General features: G+C 36.9%; 1 protein-coding gene and 1 long non-coding RNA gene across 6 annotated transcripts in view; one reads left to right on the top strand and one right to left on the bottom strand.

Moving 5' to 3' along the window:
• The window catches only part of CSRNP3 (cysteine and serine rich nuclear protein 3), a 111,818-nt gene extending 91,464 nt beyond the window's left edge, over nucleotides 1-20,354 (top strand). For 2 of the 5 annotated variants that reach the window (XM_055811619.1, XM_027782715.2), the window contains 4 exons: nucleotides 1,622-1,881; nucleotides 8,512-8,808; nucleotides 10,312-11,343; nucleotides 19,838-20,354. In XM_055811619.1, the coding sequence (XP_055667594.1) occupies nucleotides 1,622-1,881; nucleotides 8,512-8,808; nucleotides 10,312-11,343; nucleotides 19,838-19,891 (1,643 nt within the window). In that variant the 3' untranslated portion in view covers nucleotides 19,892-20,354. Of the gene's footprint in view, nucleotides 1-1,621; nucleotides 1,882-8,511; nucleotides 8,809-10,311; nucleotides 13,094-19,837 lie in introns of those variants that run through there. The other 3 variants (XM_055811620.1, XM_055811621.1, XR_008748329.1) reach the window with 2 other exon arrangements.
• LOC114011384 (uncharacterized) lies at nucleotides 5,112-19,842 on the bottom strand. Its single transcript, XR_003553252.2, has 3 exons — nucleotides 16,173-19,842; nucleotides 6,097-6,175; nucleotides 5,112-5,616 (listed from the first exon to the last, which is right to left on the bottom strand). It is a non-coding gene; the product is annotated as an uncharacterized LOC114011384 (long non-coding RNA).
• Nucleotides 20,355-20,822: the final 468 nt, after the last annotated feature.

Below are 20,822 nucleotides of genomic sequence, written 5' to 3'. Positions count from 1 at the left end.
ATCTGTTTTGTATTTATAATCTGACATACCTGCAGTATAACTGAAGAAGTGTGTGTTATTTATATAATAAAATATACTTTTAGCTGCTTATCGGTATTTAGGAAAAATAACACTATTTCAAGGTTTTACTCAGCCTCAAATAGTTTTATGATCATGTCAGTAGGACATATGTCTGTATTTTTGTTACGGGGGTATATTTTCTAGTATACTTGTTTTTCATATAGTTGGGTAGATCATGCTATTTTTTTGGACTGAATAACTAAATGTAGAAGTTTGGGGGGTTTGTATTTGTGATGATTAGAGAATGAACTATGGTTTAACTTTGACAATAAACCAGACCTGTTAAACCAAGGCTGAAGGTCAAGTGCTTCCAGTCTCTAGAGATGGTGCAATTTTAGATTAGCAGTGTACATCATGTTGCTCTTACTGCTTGTATAGAATGGTTCCAAGTCTTTCGATAGTGGTCAGGCACTTTTAAAATCATTTTACTGCCAGGATTTTAGCAGTTAGGTCCCTCATTCATACCTGTCCAATTGTTGCCTGTAAACTGCAAAGCAATGATTTATCTACATTCTCAAATCCTATTGCCATTTTGCAATAAATCAAGTAAATCAGGCTGCTCGTCTTAAAAATCAAGGAGTGTCTCCTGTCTTTCTTGAATGTTAGTGTCTCTTTTTTTTCCCCTCTAAAGGCTTACCAGTGTTAACAGTGAGAAACAATAGATCAGTATCGCTGCAAGGAGTTACTAAATGTCTGTAGAAAGAGAACAATATTTAACAGTTAACATTTGGGATTTTTTTTTTTTAAATAAATCCATTTCATATGGTACTGCATGTGTGTATAGAAAAAGCTGAGCACAAGTGTGAGGGGAATCAGAAAAGAATTAGAAATACTAGATTTAACTTTTTGTCACAGCCCTACACATTAGAATATATATATGCACACACGTGCATTCAGTGGATGGCAGCAAAAGAAAAGGAATGAATGTAAAGGAAAAAGGAAGTGGATCTGATTGTTAATCAGCATTGTTCCTATGTTTTTCTGTGATGATGACAATGGTATGAATTTCTGAGACAGTCTGAAAACACTAAACATACTTTATAGTTTTTCTAACACTAATTTCTCATATTTTAGATTATAAGAGAGAGGAATCTTTTGTGCCAATGTGTTCCAGTGCTTTGAAGATGTAGTTACAGATCTCCACAGCTAAGCCTTGCTGACAGAACAGCGACAGTGTATACAGACCTGTGAGAGACTGGGTCAGCTGTTCTCACGGCTGTCAGCCGCACTGTGAAAGAAGTTCCTTTTGCTGGGATTTATTTGCTTCCTTTGTACAGCAATAAAACATTTTTATAATGCTATGGGAAAAACACAGCTGTCCTGGCCAAGGATTTCTGTTCTAAAGTAGACAAACGGTGTTCACGATTGTAGCAGTTTGTCATGGCTTCTAGGTTTGCATATATGGTAAATATTTTTAATGTAACCTCCTTACGTAGATTGCACACCTCAGAACTCCAGTGTGTACGTAGTCAGGTATTGCTAAGGCAAATAGAACTACACAAGTACCAAATTTGCTTTGACTTCAAGTTATCATTCATGCTGTAATTCTTGTCTGTTCTAGCTTCTTCAATCCTGAAGAGAGAGAAGCGGAAGAGAACAAAAAATGTCCATTTTAACTGTGTTACTGTGTATTACTTCACGAGAAGGCAAGGCTTCACCAGTGTTCCCAGCCAAGGAGGAAGCACACTGGGAATGTCTACTCGCCACAACAGTGTGCGCCAGTACACACTTGGAGAGTTTGCCATGGAACAGGAGAGGCTTCACCGGGAGATGTTAAGAGAGCATCTAAGGGAGGAAAAACTCAATTCTCTAAAACTGAAGGTAAAATTGTTCAAGACTTTGATCCCTGCCCTATTTATTTGAATGAACAGTGTCAGAGCTATGTGGGCCCAGCATGTGTGTGTTAAGCAAAACCATTTCCTTTCTGTCAACTCCGTTTCCAACCAAAACACTGGCATTTTTCCGTTTTTGGTTTTTTTTTTTTTTTTTTTATATTACTGAAGATGTATTTTTGTTCGATATTGCCATGTGCTGTTGTAGCTTTTATCAATGTGCACCTCAGAGTCCTTTACAGGGAGGCTGTTGTTTATTCTGTTTTCTGCAGAGGGGAGAGCACAGGCAGAAAGGGAGGGATGTTAACCTTGAACAGGGTGTCCAGCAGAAGTCTAGAACTGCTGGGAAGAGAATGAGTCCTCTGAGCCCTTACATGGTGCCCTGTTAGACAGGGGCACTGGAGGTGAAAGTACTAAGTTCCTAAGTACAGAAAGTGAAACAGCTTATTTTCTTGGCCAGCTTGAGCAAATTTGGCAAAAAGTAAGAAGCTAATACTAAAAATACTTTCTTTTTTCAGTGTACTTATTTATATGATCTTTACATGTCTTTAATATTTCACCAGAGGGTGTCCGTGTTAAAGAAGAAATGTCAGATTAACCAGCTCTATCAGTTAGCTAGTCGGAACAAATTTTGGCTACAGTTTTGAAAGCTGTCTTTTTAAATACAGCATAGAAGAGGTAAGAAGCTGTGTATTTGAGTAGAGGAGAACAGAGAAGGGGATTGTGTTTTTGGAATTGTCCCTTCTGCCTCTTTAAAATGGTTAGCAGAACTTCTGGTTTTGTAATATTTTTGTAATGGATGAAACACTTCCTGTGTAATGGCCTGTTACGTGTGTTTGGGGCTCTTTTTCAGATGAATCCTGTCATTAAGAGTGAACAATATTTAGAATAGTAACCCTACCGCTGTGCTCCGCAGCCTCTTTTCTGATATTGTCTCTCTGTCTCAGATACTGCTACAGTTGTCCAGAGCCAACTGGCACCCTCCAAGTTTAAGAAGAGTCTTTCACAATTTCCCTTGGAGTGAGCTACATTCATGAGTTCTGTGTCTGAACTCCTGATGAAGCTTGTATGACCATTACTATTGTAATTACTTTTTTCAGTCCTCTAATTGTTTTTTTTTATTTGAATAGCTAAATAGATTTTTAAATAGTTCATACAATTTGAACTGTCATAATGAAAACAAACATAAAACCGCTCAGGACAAAGGCAAATTAAAGATGGATATTTGGACAGGTTGGAAACCAAAAGCTAGAGTTTTAGGGACTTATCACTAGATAGAGATTATACCTCTATAAACATCTCACATTGCAGGATCTTCAGAGCATCCAGCGTGAGCTGAGCTGTGTCAGTGCAACCAATGGCTCATATAGATCCCTTGGCTGACTTCCAGGAGTCAGCTCAGAGGAATCGCCAGTGGAGTGAGTAAAGAATAGTAAGGCATGCAAGTATTTCACTTTTCCTTTTCTTAAAGTAAATTAAGGAAAATTACAGATCCTGTTTACCTCTGAAGATGGGTTGAGGCCTTTTAGCCTTCACCTGTATGGAGTAGAGCTTGGCTTATAATTCTCCTCTTGGCTGAGGTGGATTTCTTTTCTTCAGTAACTTACATCACTCCAGCCCAATCTTCTTTTTGGGACGGACGCTACTTTCTGCTCCTCTTCCAAATACAACATGTTCTTCCATCTCCCGAGTCACTTCTTTGAGTGGGTGATAATCTTTACTGTGACTGTTAAGTTCCTGCAAAATCTCTTCATAAGTATTCAGTGAATAAGGAAAGCCTGATTTTCATTCCTGCTTCTGCCCTAATTTTAATTGTTTCCTTTTACCAAATATGAAAGTCCTTTCCCCTACACCGAATTCAGCAGTGTTGGGATTCTTTCCTCATTGATCCTCAGCAGTTGATGTGGGAGTAGTTTACTAGCATCTTCTGAAACTGGTAAGCTGACTCCAGAGTTTCAATTCAAATATTAAGAAATTGTGGTGAGGTCTTCAGAATCCTGAGAGTAGCTTAAAAATGGTAACATCTTACTAGTGATAAATCTTTTACTAGAGTAAAATACTTCTCTTCACTCTAGAGCATGTATAAAAACAGGGAATGGAAAACTTCCTTTTTAAATATTCCATTAAATTCACTTTATTTGCATCCCTGATTATACATTTGGGGTAAAAAAAGTAAACCCCGCTTTACCTCCTAGAAGCAAATCCAGGACTCACAGAATTAGTCACTGTAAAGCACTGAGCATGTTTTATTTGCTTAAGACACTGGGCTTGCCAGTTTCCCGTTATAGAGATGGAAGAGCTGCTTGGTCATTCACATGGTTTCTAAATGAATATAAAAAGGAAATGTTGTAGTGTTCTAAGGTGACAATGTCACCTTAGGATCTGTCATGAAAATGTACCAGCCAGGATTTGCATCAAAATTACTGTAAATCACAGAAAAATGAAGACTGAGAAAATGAAGTAGGGCAGAGTTTGCTCAAAGAGGTTTTGCTGTTTGAAAACCATTATGCAAGCAGAAAGTAACACTTTTGGTGTGGTTTGTAATTTCAGTTTCCCTTTTAAAAATGTTTGCATTGGATTAAAATATGCTAGTCTGTAGGTAGAAAGCACTGTCTCTTGTAGAATGTGTTAAAAATAATAGAAATACAGGAATGTATTGAAATTGACATAATACCCAGGTACTGTTTATTTTTTTACTTGCTGAAGTTGAAGAGCCAAACAAGAAACTTCTTTTAATGAAGAGCAGATAAAGACTTAACAAATCATCTTCCAGTCACTTTAGCCATTTAGCACCAGCACTTTGGTGTAAACACTGCTGACAGCGGCATAAACACTTGTTAGCAGCAGTATGTGAAAATTCTAATGGCGATCTGGACATAAAAGCCATCGTTTGTCAAGATGAAAGGTACAGGGTAGCCTTTACTTTATTGTCTCATGGGTAAGCACAGTAAATTAGCTGGAATAGTCCTTATTGCTTAGCCATAACGTCTCCTCAGATTAAGATCTGTTAAAATGATTAGTATGATGCTAGTGATGTTAAGGCTTCTGGGTCTGTGGATGCAACGGTAAGGAATAATTTCCATCCAGGGCAGGCAGAGGTGTCTAACGTAAATTTTTAATGTTTTACAGAATGGAAGTGAATTTTACCCAAAGGCTTCACAAACTTACTGGCCTTTGCCTGGTTCTGTTGTTAGGACATTAACCTTTAGTTTTATGAGAGAAATTTTACATATCAAGTTTAATTCAGATGAGCAATATTGTCACAATCAAGAGAACTTAATGTTTCCCTGAAGTTCTGTATTGGAAAGTGCATTTGATGGTTCTTGATAATCTTCCTCCCTCTGTAGTTACCCAAATACTTGTTTGAGCAATGTTTGAATCTTTCATTAATTCATTTGTTCTTTGTGTGACAAAATCGAGAAAACAATATCAGAGGAGACGATAAGGAAGTCATCCAGCGCAGGAGGCAGGAGCTGTAGTGCTTTGAAATGGCAGACTGCTGTGTAATCCCGCTTGCTGCCCAGGCATTTGACTTTCCAGCCTGCTGGACGCACACGGGATTCAGCATGTGACTGGAGCCCATTCCCGAATGCTCTGCGCTGTGCAGCAAAGCACTTACGATTGGCAGCAGGAGGAGGAGAAATTCATGGCAGGTTTGGTATGGTTCCACAGGTGCCTTTGTTAAGCTGAGCAGTTACAGCATTCACCTCATGGAGACCTGAAACTGAATTTTTATTAAATAGTAATGGAATAAAATACTAAAATAATTACAGAAGCAGGGATTAGAATTCCTTCCCTTTCCGGTTTCAAACTTAAAATCTGATAGGCAATTAAATAACAGCGACCTGCTTAAGGACTGATTTGAGCCTTGTGTATTTAGAAATGGAGAAATCAGAATTCTTAGGTAGTTCATACTCCTATTACATAAAATAAAAGAAAGCAAAGAAACATAAATACACTGTACTTAGTTGTACCTAGCTAACAAAAAATGAAAAACATAAAATATCAAGGATGCCATTCTGGATTTGAACATTCAGGCTGAATTACATGTACAGTGGAGTATTCCCTCCCACTAGCTTCAGGCAGCTAATTCAAGAGGCATTTAATTACTCTGTGGATTTACATGTCTCTTACTGTAGATTTTACAGAAAAAGGATGGCTTCTTACGTCTTTCCTACCTTACTGAATGAATATGTTGACATACCTGCTGTAAATAATCTCTCCATTGTCCCGGGGCCAGGCAGAACTGATTAGGGAGCTATTACCCCCTCTATTTTTAGCCACTGTAAAGTGAAATGAAAAATAGAAAATAGAGTAAGGAACCAATCTGAAGGAAGTTTGAGGACGTTTTTGAAAATACCTGCGTTTGAGATGAAGAAAGAGCTAGAAGTACATACATATAAAGGGATTTGAATGTTACAGGGGTAACAGACATGGTAAATAAACAAACATGAAATAAAATGAAGGCACTAAACTCTGAAGGCTGCAGTTAGAGGATTGAGATAAACTGAATAGAGAAGGAAGCAATAACGCCTATAAAGCAGCATTGCGGAAGTGGCACGACACCTCTGCATGAACTAATAAATACGATGCTGAATTGCTAAGAAGGGATGATTACTGATCTCAGGGTAGTTTTTCTTTGTGCAGTGTAATGTGTACACATATACTGTGTGTAAGGGCTACCAGCCATGACACTGAGACTGTTTGCCTTCAAAGAGAAGAGTATTATTGTTTTTAACCTGACTTCACAAGTCAGGAATAATTAGTTTGGGGTTTTTTTCTGTGATTGTCTTACACAGTTGTTATAAACACAGAATAGCAATTACAAAAAAGAGTAAGCAGTCAGTAGGAGTCCATCATCAGTAATTCAGTAACACCATAAATGACAGTTACAGTCCGAAAGATTGTGGAAAGGACAAACTGTTAATATAAATGGGAAAAAGAAACAGCTGGGAACATAATGAAAGCAGAAGTAGTGGAATGGGTAAGATTCAGGACTGCTGTCTTACACCTAAGAAGCATAGCTAGATGGAGATGACAGGATTTAGTAGCAAAACAGGGAGTTACCTTTACAGTGATAATTGCTAAATGTCTAAACATTGAAATACACAAGAAACAGGTAACGGTAGTTATGACTTCAGCATGTTATCTCTATTTAAAACTGGTGTTTAAAAATTTATTTGGGATGACAGGCCAAGCTGAAATTTTCTGCAAGTAAATAAGGCAAAACAGAAAGTATTCAAATGACTATTTTTCTGTAGGTAAGAAGTGTTCAAATTACATTCATGGGGGGCTGTTTTTATGAGGTCATAGTGATGCCCAGGATGAAACTATTAATGCCAGTGAGACGTGAGACTTCACCAGTGTATAATTATCACATAGTTGCACCATGTTTTTTTTCACAAAAGTATGAGACCAGGTGCTTGGCTAATATAATTAAGCCCCATCAATTCAGAACATTACATAGAGCAGGGAGAACATTGGCAATCGGGGTTTTTTTTTTTTTTGGTTGGTTTTCCATTTTAAGCAAAATTATTCCCTAGAACAATAATAAAAAAAAGTGTTGTTATTAGGTGGCCAAAAAAAATAATCATATAACTGCACTTGCTTCACATTTGCTGTGTAGTATGATGCTCAATCTGAGTAACCCGAGATGGAGAAAATACATATTTTGCAGTGAATGTCATCCTCTCTCTGAACTTGAACATTTGATATTCTTTTGATTCTCAAGCAATTTTCTCTGTAGAAGAATTTTTATAAATGCTGTAGTTGTGTTATCTAGCAGAAGTAACTAGTGAGCTCTACCATGGATGGGAAAATTAACTTTCTTTCAGTGCAGTATTTTTTTGTTCTTTTCTTCTTGACTGTGTACACCCCTTTCTACATGTATGGTACAGAAGTGTGGTATCTTATGAAAGTGGCACTGGATGTTTGTGCTTGATGCTCATGGCCGTTTAATTTTGAAACAAGTTTTGAAAGGTTTGAGAGCCAGACTATACGTAAGTAAATACTGTAGTGCCAGGATACTTGTATCTACAGAGACTCAAAAATTCATGTTTCTAGGAAAGGAAAATGAATCCTCTAAAAACTTTTCAAGGTCCTCCACAAGAGGTTAACAACTTCCTTTTTTTCTAAGTTTATTTTCATTAACTACCTAGGAATAATCTGGAGTGGTTAGTAAAGTACCAAAATCTATGTCAACACAAAGGGTTATTTTCAGGACCAGAGACAGGAACTAGAATCAGTTAAGAGCTCAAAAATTATCTTATGAAACGAAACAATATAGAAAAGATTAGAATTTTAGAAAGGCATGAGATCTGGCATACGACAACAAATGATAAAGGACATACAAGAACAGATGAGAAATTAGAAACTTAGAAAAAAATTAGCTTTGTGACAAACATGAATCTAAAAAAGTGTATTTAATTCATATGCTGAATGTGAAAGAACTGCCTTTTCATCCCATCTGTAATCATATTCTGGAACTTACTGGTAGTCATGCAGCATTTTTACATATGGCTTTCCACATTCATAATGCATTATACATATTTACATCTATGGCATATATATGTGTGTGTGAGTATAGTGTAAGGACTTTGTTAATTGTTCTATGCAACAGATGACGAAGAATGGTACAGTGGAATCTGAAGAAGCTAATACGCTGACACTGGATGACATTTCTGATGATGATATTGATCTAGACAACACTGAAGTAGATGAATACTTCTTTCTACAACCCCTGCCGACAAAAAAGCGAAGGGCATTGCTGCGAGCTTCTGGAGTGAAGAAGATTGATGTGGAAGAAAAACACGAGCTGCGGGCCATCCGCCTGTCCAGAGAGGATTGTGGCTGTGACTGCCGTGTGTTCTGTGATCCAGAAAGTTGCACTTGCAGTCTTGCAGGCATAAAATGTCAGGTAGGTGTCTATATTATTGTCATTTAACTATCGAGGGGATGCAGAGGGGTGTACGTGCATGCACACGTGTACTTTTTGCTGTTAAAAGTCATAACTACTAGAAATTAGTTAATTTATTTATTAAACAGTAACACTTAGGGATCTCAAGCCAGTTTTCTAAGGCTCAGATTTAAGAGTATATAGTGGGCAATACAACCAGCCTCCTCAAACACTGTATTTTATGATTGGTTTAGGGTTTGTTGGGGTTTTTTTGTTCTTATACAAATATCCTGCTCCTCGTATTCCTCTCTGGCCTTTATCTAAATAGGCAGATGCAGACAACAGAAGAATCAGTAGCCTGCAGATTTCAGAAGGGATATTACCTTTTATGTTAGAGACAATTCACATACTGTCTAAATGTGAAATCCAGTCCAAACTCAATGAGAAACCATAAATGACACTGTGTGGTACTATCCTTTATTTAACACGCATGATACTTAAAATGCACGTGTGATGAATTTGCATGTAGGCAATAAAAATATCTGCTAATATAGGAGGTAATTTCTCCTCTTCAGAGTGAAAAGGTATTTTGTATTTTACATTTACATAGTTTCCTGTGTGGAGCTGTAAATGTCCCAAAATGCTCCCTAAAAGATGTTTCCACTAATTCTCCTGAGTCGCTGTTATGCAGTTGAGTTAACTTCTTCCTGAATGCATTTTTCATCATCTCTTAAATCCAAGCTAAACTTCCTCTGCTATTTTAAATAATGTATTCTCTTTACCGTCCCTGTTTTCATCTTCGTATGTGGGGGAAGATGTACTAGATGGTGTTACACGGTTCTCTTCTGCATCATATTTGATACTCAGGTATTACAGTGTAGATGAAAATTATAGACCTTAAGCTGTCTAACTGAACTACCAGACATGTGGATTTAGTCACATTTTTAGAAATTTAAGATGGTTTAAGGTTAGATAGAAAAGTTCTACCCACAGTCTGTTGAGCTTGTAATACTGCATCTGCAGTTGGCTGGAATATCTTTTAAATTGTACTTGCGTTTTTATTCCTACTGTGGTCAAGCATCCCCACTGGCAACTTCATAAAGGTTTTTTATATATAGTTCATTTTGTTTCAATAGATTGCTAGTTTCCATGATTTTTACCAAATTTCAGACTTTCTGGTAATGCTTTTGCCTGGATTTGAGCATAACATGAAGTAAAGCTGTAGCAGATCCATATATAGAAAAACTACCTATTTTTTGTTCCATTGTGTAATGCTTTCACCTGTAGAGCTGAAACAGACCTTTCCTGTTCTGCAGCACTGGCGCATGTATGGGTCCCCCACTGTCCCATCAGTAGTGCTAAATCCCAGGGCTATCTGGCTGAGTTACTGTTAGCTTTGACTGTTCTTACGGGTAATTCTCAAGTGAATTCCACTTCACTACTGTATTTTTCTAGGCTGTCTAGGTTCTGTTAGAGCACAGGCTTATGCTACGTATTGTTAATCTGTGTTCTTTTTTTTAAAAGGTGGATCGTATGTCTTTTCCGTGCGGTTGCACTAAAGAAGGGTGTAGCAATACAGCAGGTAGAATTGAATTTAACCCAATCCGTGTACGGACTCACTTTTTGCACACAATAATGAAACTAGAACTGGAGAAAAATAGAGAGCAGCAAGTTCCGACACTAAATGGCTGCCACAGTGAGATAAGTGCACACACCAGTTCTATGAGTCCAGGACCCCATCCGGTTGAATATTCAATTGCAGAAAATTTTGAGATTGAAACTGAACCTCCGGCTGCAGTTATGCATTCTCAGTCAGCCGAGGACTTGGACTGCCCAGGGGAAGAGGAGGAAGAGGAAGATGGGAGTAGCTTTTGTAGTGGAGTAACAGATTCTAGCACACAGAGTTTAGCCCCTAGTGAATCAGATGATGATGAAGAGGAAGAGGAAGACGAGGAGGAAGATGATGAGGAAGAAAAAGCAGATGACTTTGTAGAAAGCATGGGCTCCCATGCTGATATGGTGCCTCTTCCTTCTGTTCTTTGCTACTCTGATGGAACTGCTGTGCATGAAAACCACTCTAAAAATGCCTCATACTATACTAACTCTTCAAATCTGTATTACCAAATAGAGAACCACGTTGCTGGCACTGCTAACCAGATCGGTGAGACTTACTCAGAAAGGGATGCTGTCAAGAACGGTAGTCTTTCTCTGGTGCCTTACAACATGACTTCAGAACAGTTTGTTGGCTACACACGGCAATCAGAGGAAACTTTTAGCAGCCCTCATTACCCTTCTGCAAACCCCTCAGTGATTGTTTGCTGCTCATCTTCTGAAGGTGATAGCAGTGCTCCATGTAACAGTTTATACACTGAGCACAGGCCAAGTCACCCTCAAGTGGAATTTCACTCATACTTGAAAGGTCCTTCTCAAGACGGCTTTGTTACAGCGTTGAATGGCGAAAGTCGTGTACAAGAGCACCCTGCTGAGAATTCGCTAAACCTCCCAGAAAAGAGCAGACTGCACGAGGAGTGCATCAAATCACCAGTGGTAGAAACGGTACCTGTTTAATATTAAAATTATTCTAAGACTGACTTCCTGTATTAAAATGCACTCACATTGGATTTCCTAGAATCTTACTTTTTTAAGAGGTAGACAACACTTGGACTATAGTCAATGTTCCAGACACATTTTGTTTTCTCAAGCTACACTGGCAGTGGTATTGCACAAACCAGTTCGTATAAAGATTTAAATAATAATATTCGAACTGTCTTTTGATAAAAATAAAATGTGTAAGTAAAAAACACACCCAACGTATTTCAAAGTAGCCTACCTATCAAAGTATGTGAAACCTGCCAAGCTATCTGAATCAAAGCTTCGTGTTTTTGATTGTCGGGCCTGTGCAAGATTGTTAAAAACGATACTTTGAAATAATCATGTTTAGAGCCCTAATTTTCAACATATCTGAAAAGATGGTAAGTTTAACGTAAAAGTAACTACTGTACAAAAAAGTTTTAATTGTTCTGTACTGTATGTATTTTATTTATGGTAGTTTAGTACTCATGTTTTGATAAAAATGAACAGCATGTTCATTTGATCAGAAGATCCATGGCTAGTTACAAAGAGCATGTCCACTTTTCATCTGGAGTATCTTGTATTCTTCTTTTTCCCATATTTTTTTTTCCTTTTTTTAAATACCATGTCTGGTAGATTATCTTGAAATGCATTTTTGGATATACTGTTTTCTCTTTTACTGTTCTTGACAAACAGAAGAGTCAGAAAGGGGGCATTTACGTCTTATAGAAAGGTGAACGGTAGACAATCCTCCATTAAAATTAAAATTGGTGGCATTCCAGAACTAGTACCCCTCCCCAAAGAAAAATGATCTTGTATATAATGGCAAAGCAGTAGCTTAAGCTTGCACAGCACCTTTTAGCCCAACAAACATTCAGATACTTATGCACTTTAGTGCCATTTTGCAGTACGGTATTAACTGCGGGAACTGTGAACTATTTTGGAGAAATGCCATAGCTCCAGACTCTGAGGTGTATGCAAGATCTTAAAATTCATTGTAACAAAACCCGTATGTTTTTCCCAAGCCAGTTTATGAATATGTCGGTAGGTGATTTATGAAAGCAGAGTCTTGCTGATCAAAGTTTAAATGAAGCATGGGAAAAAAATGTGGAAGTGTCTAGATTTCCTAAATATTTAGCAGTTTTAATGAAATAAGAGACTGGCTTTTGTGGACTTTTGATCGTATCTCAAATTTAGTCATTTGGTCTAATTAGGCATCAGCAGATTCAGTGAGGATAAATAGCTTCAGAAATTCTCTCGTCTGCAGTTTACAAGCAAAATAGCATGTGCATCCTATGGATATCCATTACCTTGTACTCCATTTGTTTTTAAATGAAATGGGAATTAAAATACCTGCTGTATCTCAACCTTTAATTTTATTAACCAACCTTGCTTTCTTTCAGAAAAGGAGGTATAGGAACCTGCTTTTCTCTACACTGATAATCCTGCAATGCCTTATTTTGATTTCAAAATCTATTTTAACACTCCTGTTCTTCTAATACTGAACTTTTATTTATTATACATCAAGTGGGTTAAAATGTAGACCTGTCTTGTTTGTCAAAATAAGGATCAGCATCTTAGTTTGTATCTGTGTCAAACCTAGATGGTTAACAGTATGCATGTAAACACAGTGTAAATTTTAGCTCTGTAACAGTGACTCTTCTGGTTAGAAGCTCTTTAAAACATCCTGTACAGTACTCCAGTAGATAAACTGCCAGATTTAAAATATGCTTTTTAAAAAAAAATAAGCCGACTTAATTGTTTTTATATGAAATCTGGACAAAGTGATTTCTCATTTTTATGCTAAATTAGCAAAATATTTTTACTCCATGTAGTAGCTGGAAAGGTTTTTTATTTACTTGTTTCCACAAGAAGTCCTACGTGTTTTATATGAACTGCATCAAAAAGTCCTAGTTTTCTAGGGACCGGATTCCACAGTTGCAATGTATTCCATCTCCTGGGAAAATGCAGTCACGCTGGTTATCTGGCTCAGCAGCTCCTTAGCCTCTGTTCCTCTTAGTCCCACAACACTCTAGTCTCTTTCTCTAAAGGCTGAGTAGCCAGGTAAGTGCATGTATTCTCCAGTTCCTTACAGCAAATGCCCATCTTTATTTTTAAAGAGCAACACGTTAGTCCATAAAGTTCTGCATCTAGGAATAATATTATTCTATTCAAGATACTCTGTAGGCAAATGTCACAAGCCTCTGTGTATATAGGCATCTTGCATTAACAGCGGGCTTGAATCTGGCACTCAACACCAGCACCAAAAGCACAGATCCCTTCTACTTGAGCTGGGACAGTAGCTGTGAATCAGTAGCAGCTTTTTAACCTCAGAGTGTGGTGGAGGATCATGCACACTTTACCAGGGTGTTTCTCTCAGGGGAAAGCTAAATGAAATTTTTTGTTTCATTATTCACCCCCTTACTAAGCAATAAGAAATTATTTTCTTGGCCCCTGTGCTTTCACATGAAAAATATCTTTAATAATATTAGCAAGCACAGTGTGATTAACTTTATAAAATACGTCTTAGCTAGCTTTAAAATACTGAGATGATGGTTATTTAATACTTTCATTGGCACAGGCTTCAGACCCCAGGCCTCCTTAATACTAGCATCTGTATAAACTTCTGAGTACTTAGATGTATATGCTTTGTGCCATTGGGGCATCAGGGATGAGCCAAGGTAGCTAATTCCTGGGAGTCACAAAGTAAAATGTGCAGAATAAAGATTTATGTTGAAAAAATATTCTAAACGACCTGGTGATAATGTAAATAATAATACCTTTCTTTTGATCTGATCTGATGTTTTGTGATCAAGAACTGATCTCGGTATACAAAGTAAACAAATCTCATTTAGTTCTTGCAACAAGTTACAAAGTCAAGTCTGTTTATAACTAATGGAGATTTCCTGGTAGCTCAACTAATAATAATAATAATAATAATATCAACAAGCCTTCGAACAGAGATAAACTCATACCAAGGGAAAAAGAACACCAGAAACCTCCTTTTTTTTTTTATACAGGCTAAACCTGTTCCCCAAACAATTCCATATCAGCAAATAGCAAAGCTAAGGCCTTTTCTAGCATTTATATGTTTACTGGAGTGAAAAAAAGTCACAGCCCTGACCAAAACAGACAGGCTAATTCTAATGTGAAATCTAAGCTAGAGTAGGCTGTAGAAATCAGGTGAGAGTCAAGATTCCCACCCTTTGAATAGACATCGAAGTTTTGTTTAGAAGAAAAAAAGTACTCTTCATATAATGAAAATCAGACTTAAATTATGGGATGGAAAAATGTTCTAACGTATTTTCTGGGCTAGTATGTAATAATCTATGATGTCTCCCATTTCCCAGTTGGTTAATATTAATGTTGATAACCAGTCCTTTCATTTTGGCTAAGCTTATTTCTTTGTGATAAAAGTATTATGTTACTAAATGACAAGCAGCATTATTTGCTTCTGTATCGACAGTACATCACTTGTGGAAATATTTACTTCATTAATAGCTCTATCAGGTTTATTTCCCAAAATATCTGGCTACTGATAATCACTCTTAAGAAGCCAGGTAATAAATCAGATATTTACGATTACGCTATGTAGTTCAGAAAAATAAGTCATAACACAAGCATTTCCCTCTTTAAAACAAAACAGAATTTTCACACAGATCACTGGAACAGCACCTAAAACTGGATACCTTTTTGCCTACAATGTGAATGTTGTCTCTCTTGGAAAAAAAATGCATTGTTATAAGTTTATATATAAGGCTGTAACTGACTATAGACGTAAAACTAGAACTTTTCTGGCAAAATTGCAGCAATTGCAATTGTTTCTTAAGAGCTATAACTCATGCCTACTGGAACATCCTTTAAAAAATGAAAAGCTGGTCAGTGGAAGTTTCTAAGCTTTCTTTCCCCTTTTCTTTAAAGAATTCTTTGATGAGGTGTATGCCATTTATGTTAGAAAGTGCTAGATTTGTAAAGTTTAACTAATTTTCATTTACTCAAGATCCTGCTAGTGAATCATAATTTGAGTTGACATTTATTTATTTTAAGGCCATTGATTACGCTATCGCAGTAACTATCACTTGCTATAAATACGGTTCAGCCTGCTCACTGATCTGTTAACTGTCAGTTAACAATGCGATCCTGCCTTTTGTCCAAGTTCTGCAGAAACTGCATGTAGTATTCATGGTGTTGTTACTCACTAGGATTGCTAACTGATCCAGATCCAGTTTCTACTCTTTATCTGCGTGTCGTATTTCAGTAAGCGTGCTAACAGACAGATCATGTAGCATTCCCTGCCGCACAGTCGGGAGGTTATCTTCATGAAACACAGCTAGTTTGTTAAAGATTGTGTACATACATTTTTAAGCAAAACAGAACATGTATTATGTTTTTAATATTTCCCAGGCTCTTTGATAAAAATGTGATATACTGGGTAGAGAGTACTGGGCTTAGACAGAGGAGACCTGGGTTCTGTTGGCTTTGCCTTTGTCCTGATGTGTCATTTCCATTCTCTGTGCTCTGGTTTGTAAGGTACTTGGAGATATGGTGATAAAAAAATAATTCTATAGAACAGGCAAAATACAGGGTTTTTTCTGCCTATTTTGGTATCATAACTAAATTTTTGTACTGCAAACTAAGTCACTTTCCCAATAAAGCCCAGTCCAGCTCAGAGGCGAATAGAAATCTTACCACTAACTTGAAACACAGCAAAAGCAAGCTCTTTTTTCCATGGAGGAGATTAACGAGCGCAAGTGTAACAATAAATTTCGTGGTGAATATTAGAATAAAAGCTGTGTTGAATTTAAAACACTTACCTGTTGAGTGCTTAACATTTGAGCAGCAAGATTGTAGTTTGCCTGCAACGCTATACTTGGCAGCAACAGGCAGTCTTATTCCCCCGCGTGTTATCTTCTTTTGCCAGCTGAATTCTCTCAGTTGAAACTGCTTCCCGAGGCTGCTCCTGCAGGAAAGCAGATGCCCTTACTCAGAGCTAAAGCAAGAGGCGCCCATGGTACTGTTTTAAAAGGCATTTGCTAAATAAGAAACGCCCATATTATAGCTCATGTGTTGTATAAACTCATGAAAAAAATGTGCCAGTTGTTTAATTTCCTGAAGCAGTTGGGAACAGGGGCAGAAGAGGATGGTATGGGAAATGGTTCAATGTTTAGGGGTGTGAGGCTTTCCCACTGAGGCTAAAGAGTAATTCTGTCATCTACCGTACTATGGTTGCACAACATTTGATGTAAAATACTTAGAAAAACTAGAATTAACTCAGAGAATATATTCTATAGAATTTATTTCTAAAATATTAAATCTGATTACTATTTTTTTAGAATGGTAGAAAGCTACTGTTATTTTCAAAACAGAGTCTAGTTCATTAACATACTCCTTGGTAGGAGAAATCTCAACATTTGCTTTCTCAATGTTCCCAAATTTTTTAAAAGTATTCCTTAATTTTGCTGTTCTCTGTAATCGCTGTCCATGTGCAAATTATTAATTGTCCATTTTCTCCAAGAAGTGTGAAATACAAAGCGTGAACATTGTGAAGTGATTAACAAGTGCTATTTAGTTGTAAAGATGTTTGAGTGAACAAAAGCTTGAGTTCTTTGTAACTGCTTCCTGCTCACTGTCTCTTCCTACTCCTAAATCAGAGGCAGCTTTTGCTTTTACTTTTGTTGCTATTAAATTTTCCAGAGTACTGTTTTCGCTTAAGGAGAAATGTTATAAAATCCTAGAGAACTTTCCGCTACCCTAATGGCTGATACCAGGAATTTTACTTTTTATAAGAACATCCAATTCATGAAACAGATGTTTTGCAGCCTTAGTCCTTTCTTTTTAATTCCTTCCTCCCTTCATCTTAGTGTCTGGAAAGGTCTGTTTTACAGTAAGGCTCTTCATTAAAATTGAGCACAAGGGCAACTCTAGTGTCCTCTCTGCTATTTATCCTTTATTTTGCTAAAAAAAATAATTTCATTTTCCACTTAGTATTAGCATGTAAATAGATCCAAACTGAGGTGAAAAATAGTCCTCTGTTGGCTCTGAATCTGAAAGTCACAAGGTAGCAGTCCCAGTGGGGGTCTGTAGACTCCCCCTTCACACACACACAAACAAACAGGAGGAAACCTACCCCGCAGGCTGCAGAGATGTGGTAGGAGATCCTTGTTGCCTCCTGAAGCATGTAGATCCAGGGGAAGAGTGTCATTCTTGATACAGCACAGCCCAGTACAGGATGGAAATCCAAGACTAGGGAAAGCAGAAAACCATCACTTAGGGGAACAAAAGTTTCCTTCAAACTACTGTTATGATTTCTTCTTCTTCTTTTTTTCCTAATATAAGTAAACTAAAAAAAAACCTTTTATAAAATAGAAGTGAACTAGATCTTAAAAAGGAAAAGTTAAAATGTATATTGCTCTACTGCTGCATAGGCTTTATGGTGAGCAGGATACCCACTACACAGAATTCCACTGACTGGAGAACCATATTCATGATGCTCTGTATTGCTGCTTCTCAATTGAGAAGATGATAGTCCTTCATCCAAGGCGGCGGGGTGGGGTGGTGGTGGTGGGAGAACAGCAAGAAAACAGGCAAAAGGCAAACCTCATTTATTTATTCAATTATCTTAATTTGGTTCTTAACAATGACACTTGTTTTACTTGGGTATTTTGTGAATGAGCGTCAAATGGAACCGAGCCAAAAGAAGTTTGCCTCATACATATGATCTCTTCAAAATGCATTTTTCCAACAATCCAACAAGACCAGATTAGCTTTTCTCAATGGAAAGGAAAAACGGTGGAAGACACAAATGAACACCGCTGTTCTAACACAAGGATCAAGATAATCCTTTGTCTTGAGGCATGAGTGGATATGCCCTGGAGTGAGTGAGGGTAGGACAGAATGGGCAATTTAGAGAAAAAGAAGGATGAAGGCAAGAGATAGATTGACGAGGACAATTTTTTCTTCTGAAGGGCAAAAGAAAACATTATATATGGAAAGAAATGAAGGAAAAAAGGGAAATTAAGATATCCCCAGAGCAAAGACGGGAAGGTATATGCATGTTCACTACAAGCTTGGCCATGTTAGATCATAATATTTATTCTGTTATTTAATATATTTTAAACCAAACCTGAACTCAGTGCAAACAGGCAATGTCATTTTTCCACACTGGTTGTCTACAGGCAGACATTAAATAAAAGACTTATCCAAAAGCATGGGGTAAAAACAAAGCAAAGCAACACCCTAGAAGCATTGATACCATGTCTTTTCTTTACCTATGGCAACTGCAAAGTCATGTTCAATGTCATTTCAGTTAACTCCGCTCCCAGGTTCTAATCTAACCTGTTCTTCAGATAACAAAACACTAAAAGAAGAAATAGCTGCCCTCTTTATTAGCATTTTAGCTTAGGATTTTCAAATGAGACATGGTATGTTATGGCAGCTACTTTTTTTTTTTAGGTTTCTCTATCTTAAAACTTTTTAAAGATGATCTAAAGAGTGAAATTCTGGGTTGGATTATAGGTGAAGGTCAGCCTTGCTGGGGTACTGGGGGACCACTGTAAAGAACCAGCCATCCGTTTGTGAGTCTCCGACACGTAGATTGAGCATGAGTTTTAAGCTTCTTGAAAAGATTGCATCATTGTGTGCGCTGGCAGCTGGTTCTCTTAAAGCAAAACCAGAAGCAAGCATGCTGTTTTTTCAAACCATTTCACACAGATGCCACCACTTTAGTTCTCACATAACAATGTCCACATAAATAATGCATAACAACTGGGCCCTTTTAATTGACTGATTATAGGCACTTCTACAGAAATATGTCTGAAGTGTAGTTTGTGAAAAGTGTTTGATGTAAAATAAGCGCTAGACATTTAACAGTGCAAAAATAGTCAAAAGCTGTAGATTACAAATCTGTTCCTAAGAGCCTCAGCCTTTAATATTGTCTTAGTAAAGTTGATCTTTTAAGTTAAATTGCATTCTAGTGTAATAATCTTTTACAAATTAAAATAATTAATAAAAATGTATTGGTTAATACCTGTTGACATAAAACATGGCAGTTGGTTATTTTGATTTGTTTCCATCTACAACTAATAGATAGCAATTTTGTAAAAAACAAACAAACCCGACGCTTTATACGTTTTTTGATTGAAGTGTTTTCATTGTTTTAACAAATACAAACCACATAACATTTACACTGTCTAGTCCAGCCCTGTCATTTAGGTGGTTCATCTCTCTGTATATATGTATTTCCCCATAAGAATATAAAATGCTTTTGAAGTCTTTTGTTGGCAAGTGGTAAGTAGCACACCACGGCATGGATTCAGAAGCACTTAAGTTGATGGTCTTTCAGACATGTAATCCATTCAAATGGGACTAGTAAAATTGTGGTGTAATTGCAGCCATTTGTTTAAAATTTGTATATCATGTCTAACTTTGCTAATTTTTGAGAAAAATAATTGCGTTAAGTACTTAACATTTTCCATTACAGATGATCTTGCATACTAAAATTGCGGAGATTTCAACAGTAAAGCAACATATTTAATTTGACTGCTGCTTTTAAAACTGTTTGAAGAAGCAAAGGGAAAGAAAGTTCATCTTAAAATCTGTACATGGAAATAATTTCAAGCTTCACGAACTACACATTTCCTTAATTTCCTTTCTTTTTTTTAAAACAAGTTGTAACATCAAAGATGCCAAAGGGTAATATAAGCTACAATAATATTCAACATAACTTAACTTAGACCTTATGTTATAATAATTTATTCAAATTAACTGTATTATTCTGTATTTATATTTTCAGTATTTATTATGAATGATATGGAATTTGATGTATTTATTGTGGCTTATTACTGCGGTGTATATATTACAAAAAATGAGCATTTTTAAGTCTTAACATTAGTTTTTTGGTTAATTAGTGGCACTTGTATCAGCTGTATTTTTATTATATATTGTACAATATATATTGTCCATTCGTTTGCAATGAAGTAAAACAGGTTTCTACGTTACATCATGGCTGCCAGTGCATTGTGCATCTTATTTCTCCCATGCAGTCACTAGACATTCCTCTAACGGAGCCACAATTTGTACTGCACCTCCTCCCCTAGACCTGCAGAGCTTCTGAAGGTGCTCTGTGAAATTGTAAGCATTTCTGCCGTTCCCGAGAGTCTGGTAGATTATGGAGAAAGAGTTTCAGTTTGGTTTGTGGGGTTTTTGTTTTGTTTTCATTTAATCAGCATATAAATATTTGAGAAATGAACCAAAAGGCCTTGTTAGGTATATCGCTTTGCCCTTTAAATTATTTTCTTTGACCAGTGGAATAAACTACATGATTCATCTGCACCTGTCATGGTGAATTTAATAATTTGGGTTATAAATCAATGAAATAATCATGTTCAACAGCTGTTGGAAAAATTTTGCAACAGCTCTCTCTGGTGGAGAATTTGCTGTAATTCTATACAAAAAATAATTTCAAT

Source organism: Falco peregrinus, chromosome 8, assembly GCF_023634155.1.
Source record: "Falco peregrinus isolate bFalPer1 chromosome 8, bFalPer1.pri, whole genome shotgun sequence".
In the NCBI taxonomy this organism is placed as follows: domain Eukaryota; kingdom Metazoa; phylum Chordata; class Aves; order Falconiformes; family Falconidae; genus Falco; species Falco peregrinus.
Note: the sequence above shows the minus strand (reverse complement) of the source record. Positions and strands in the feature narration are given on the sequence as shown.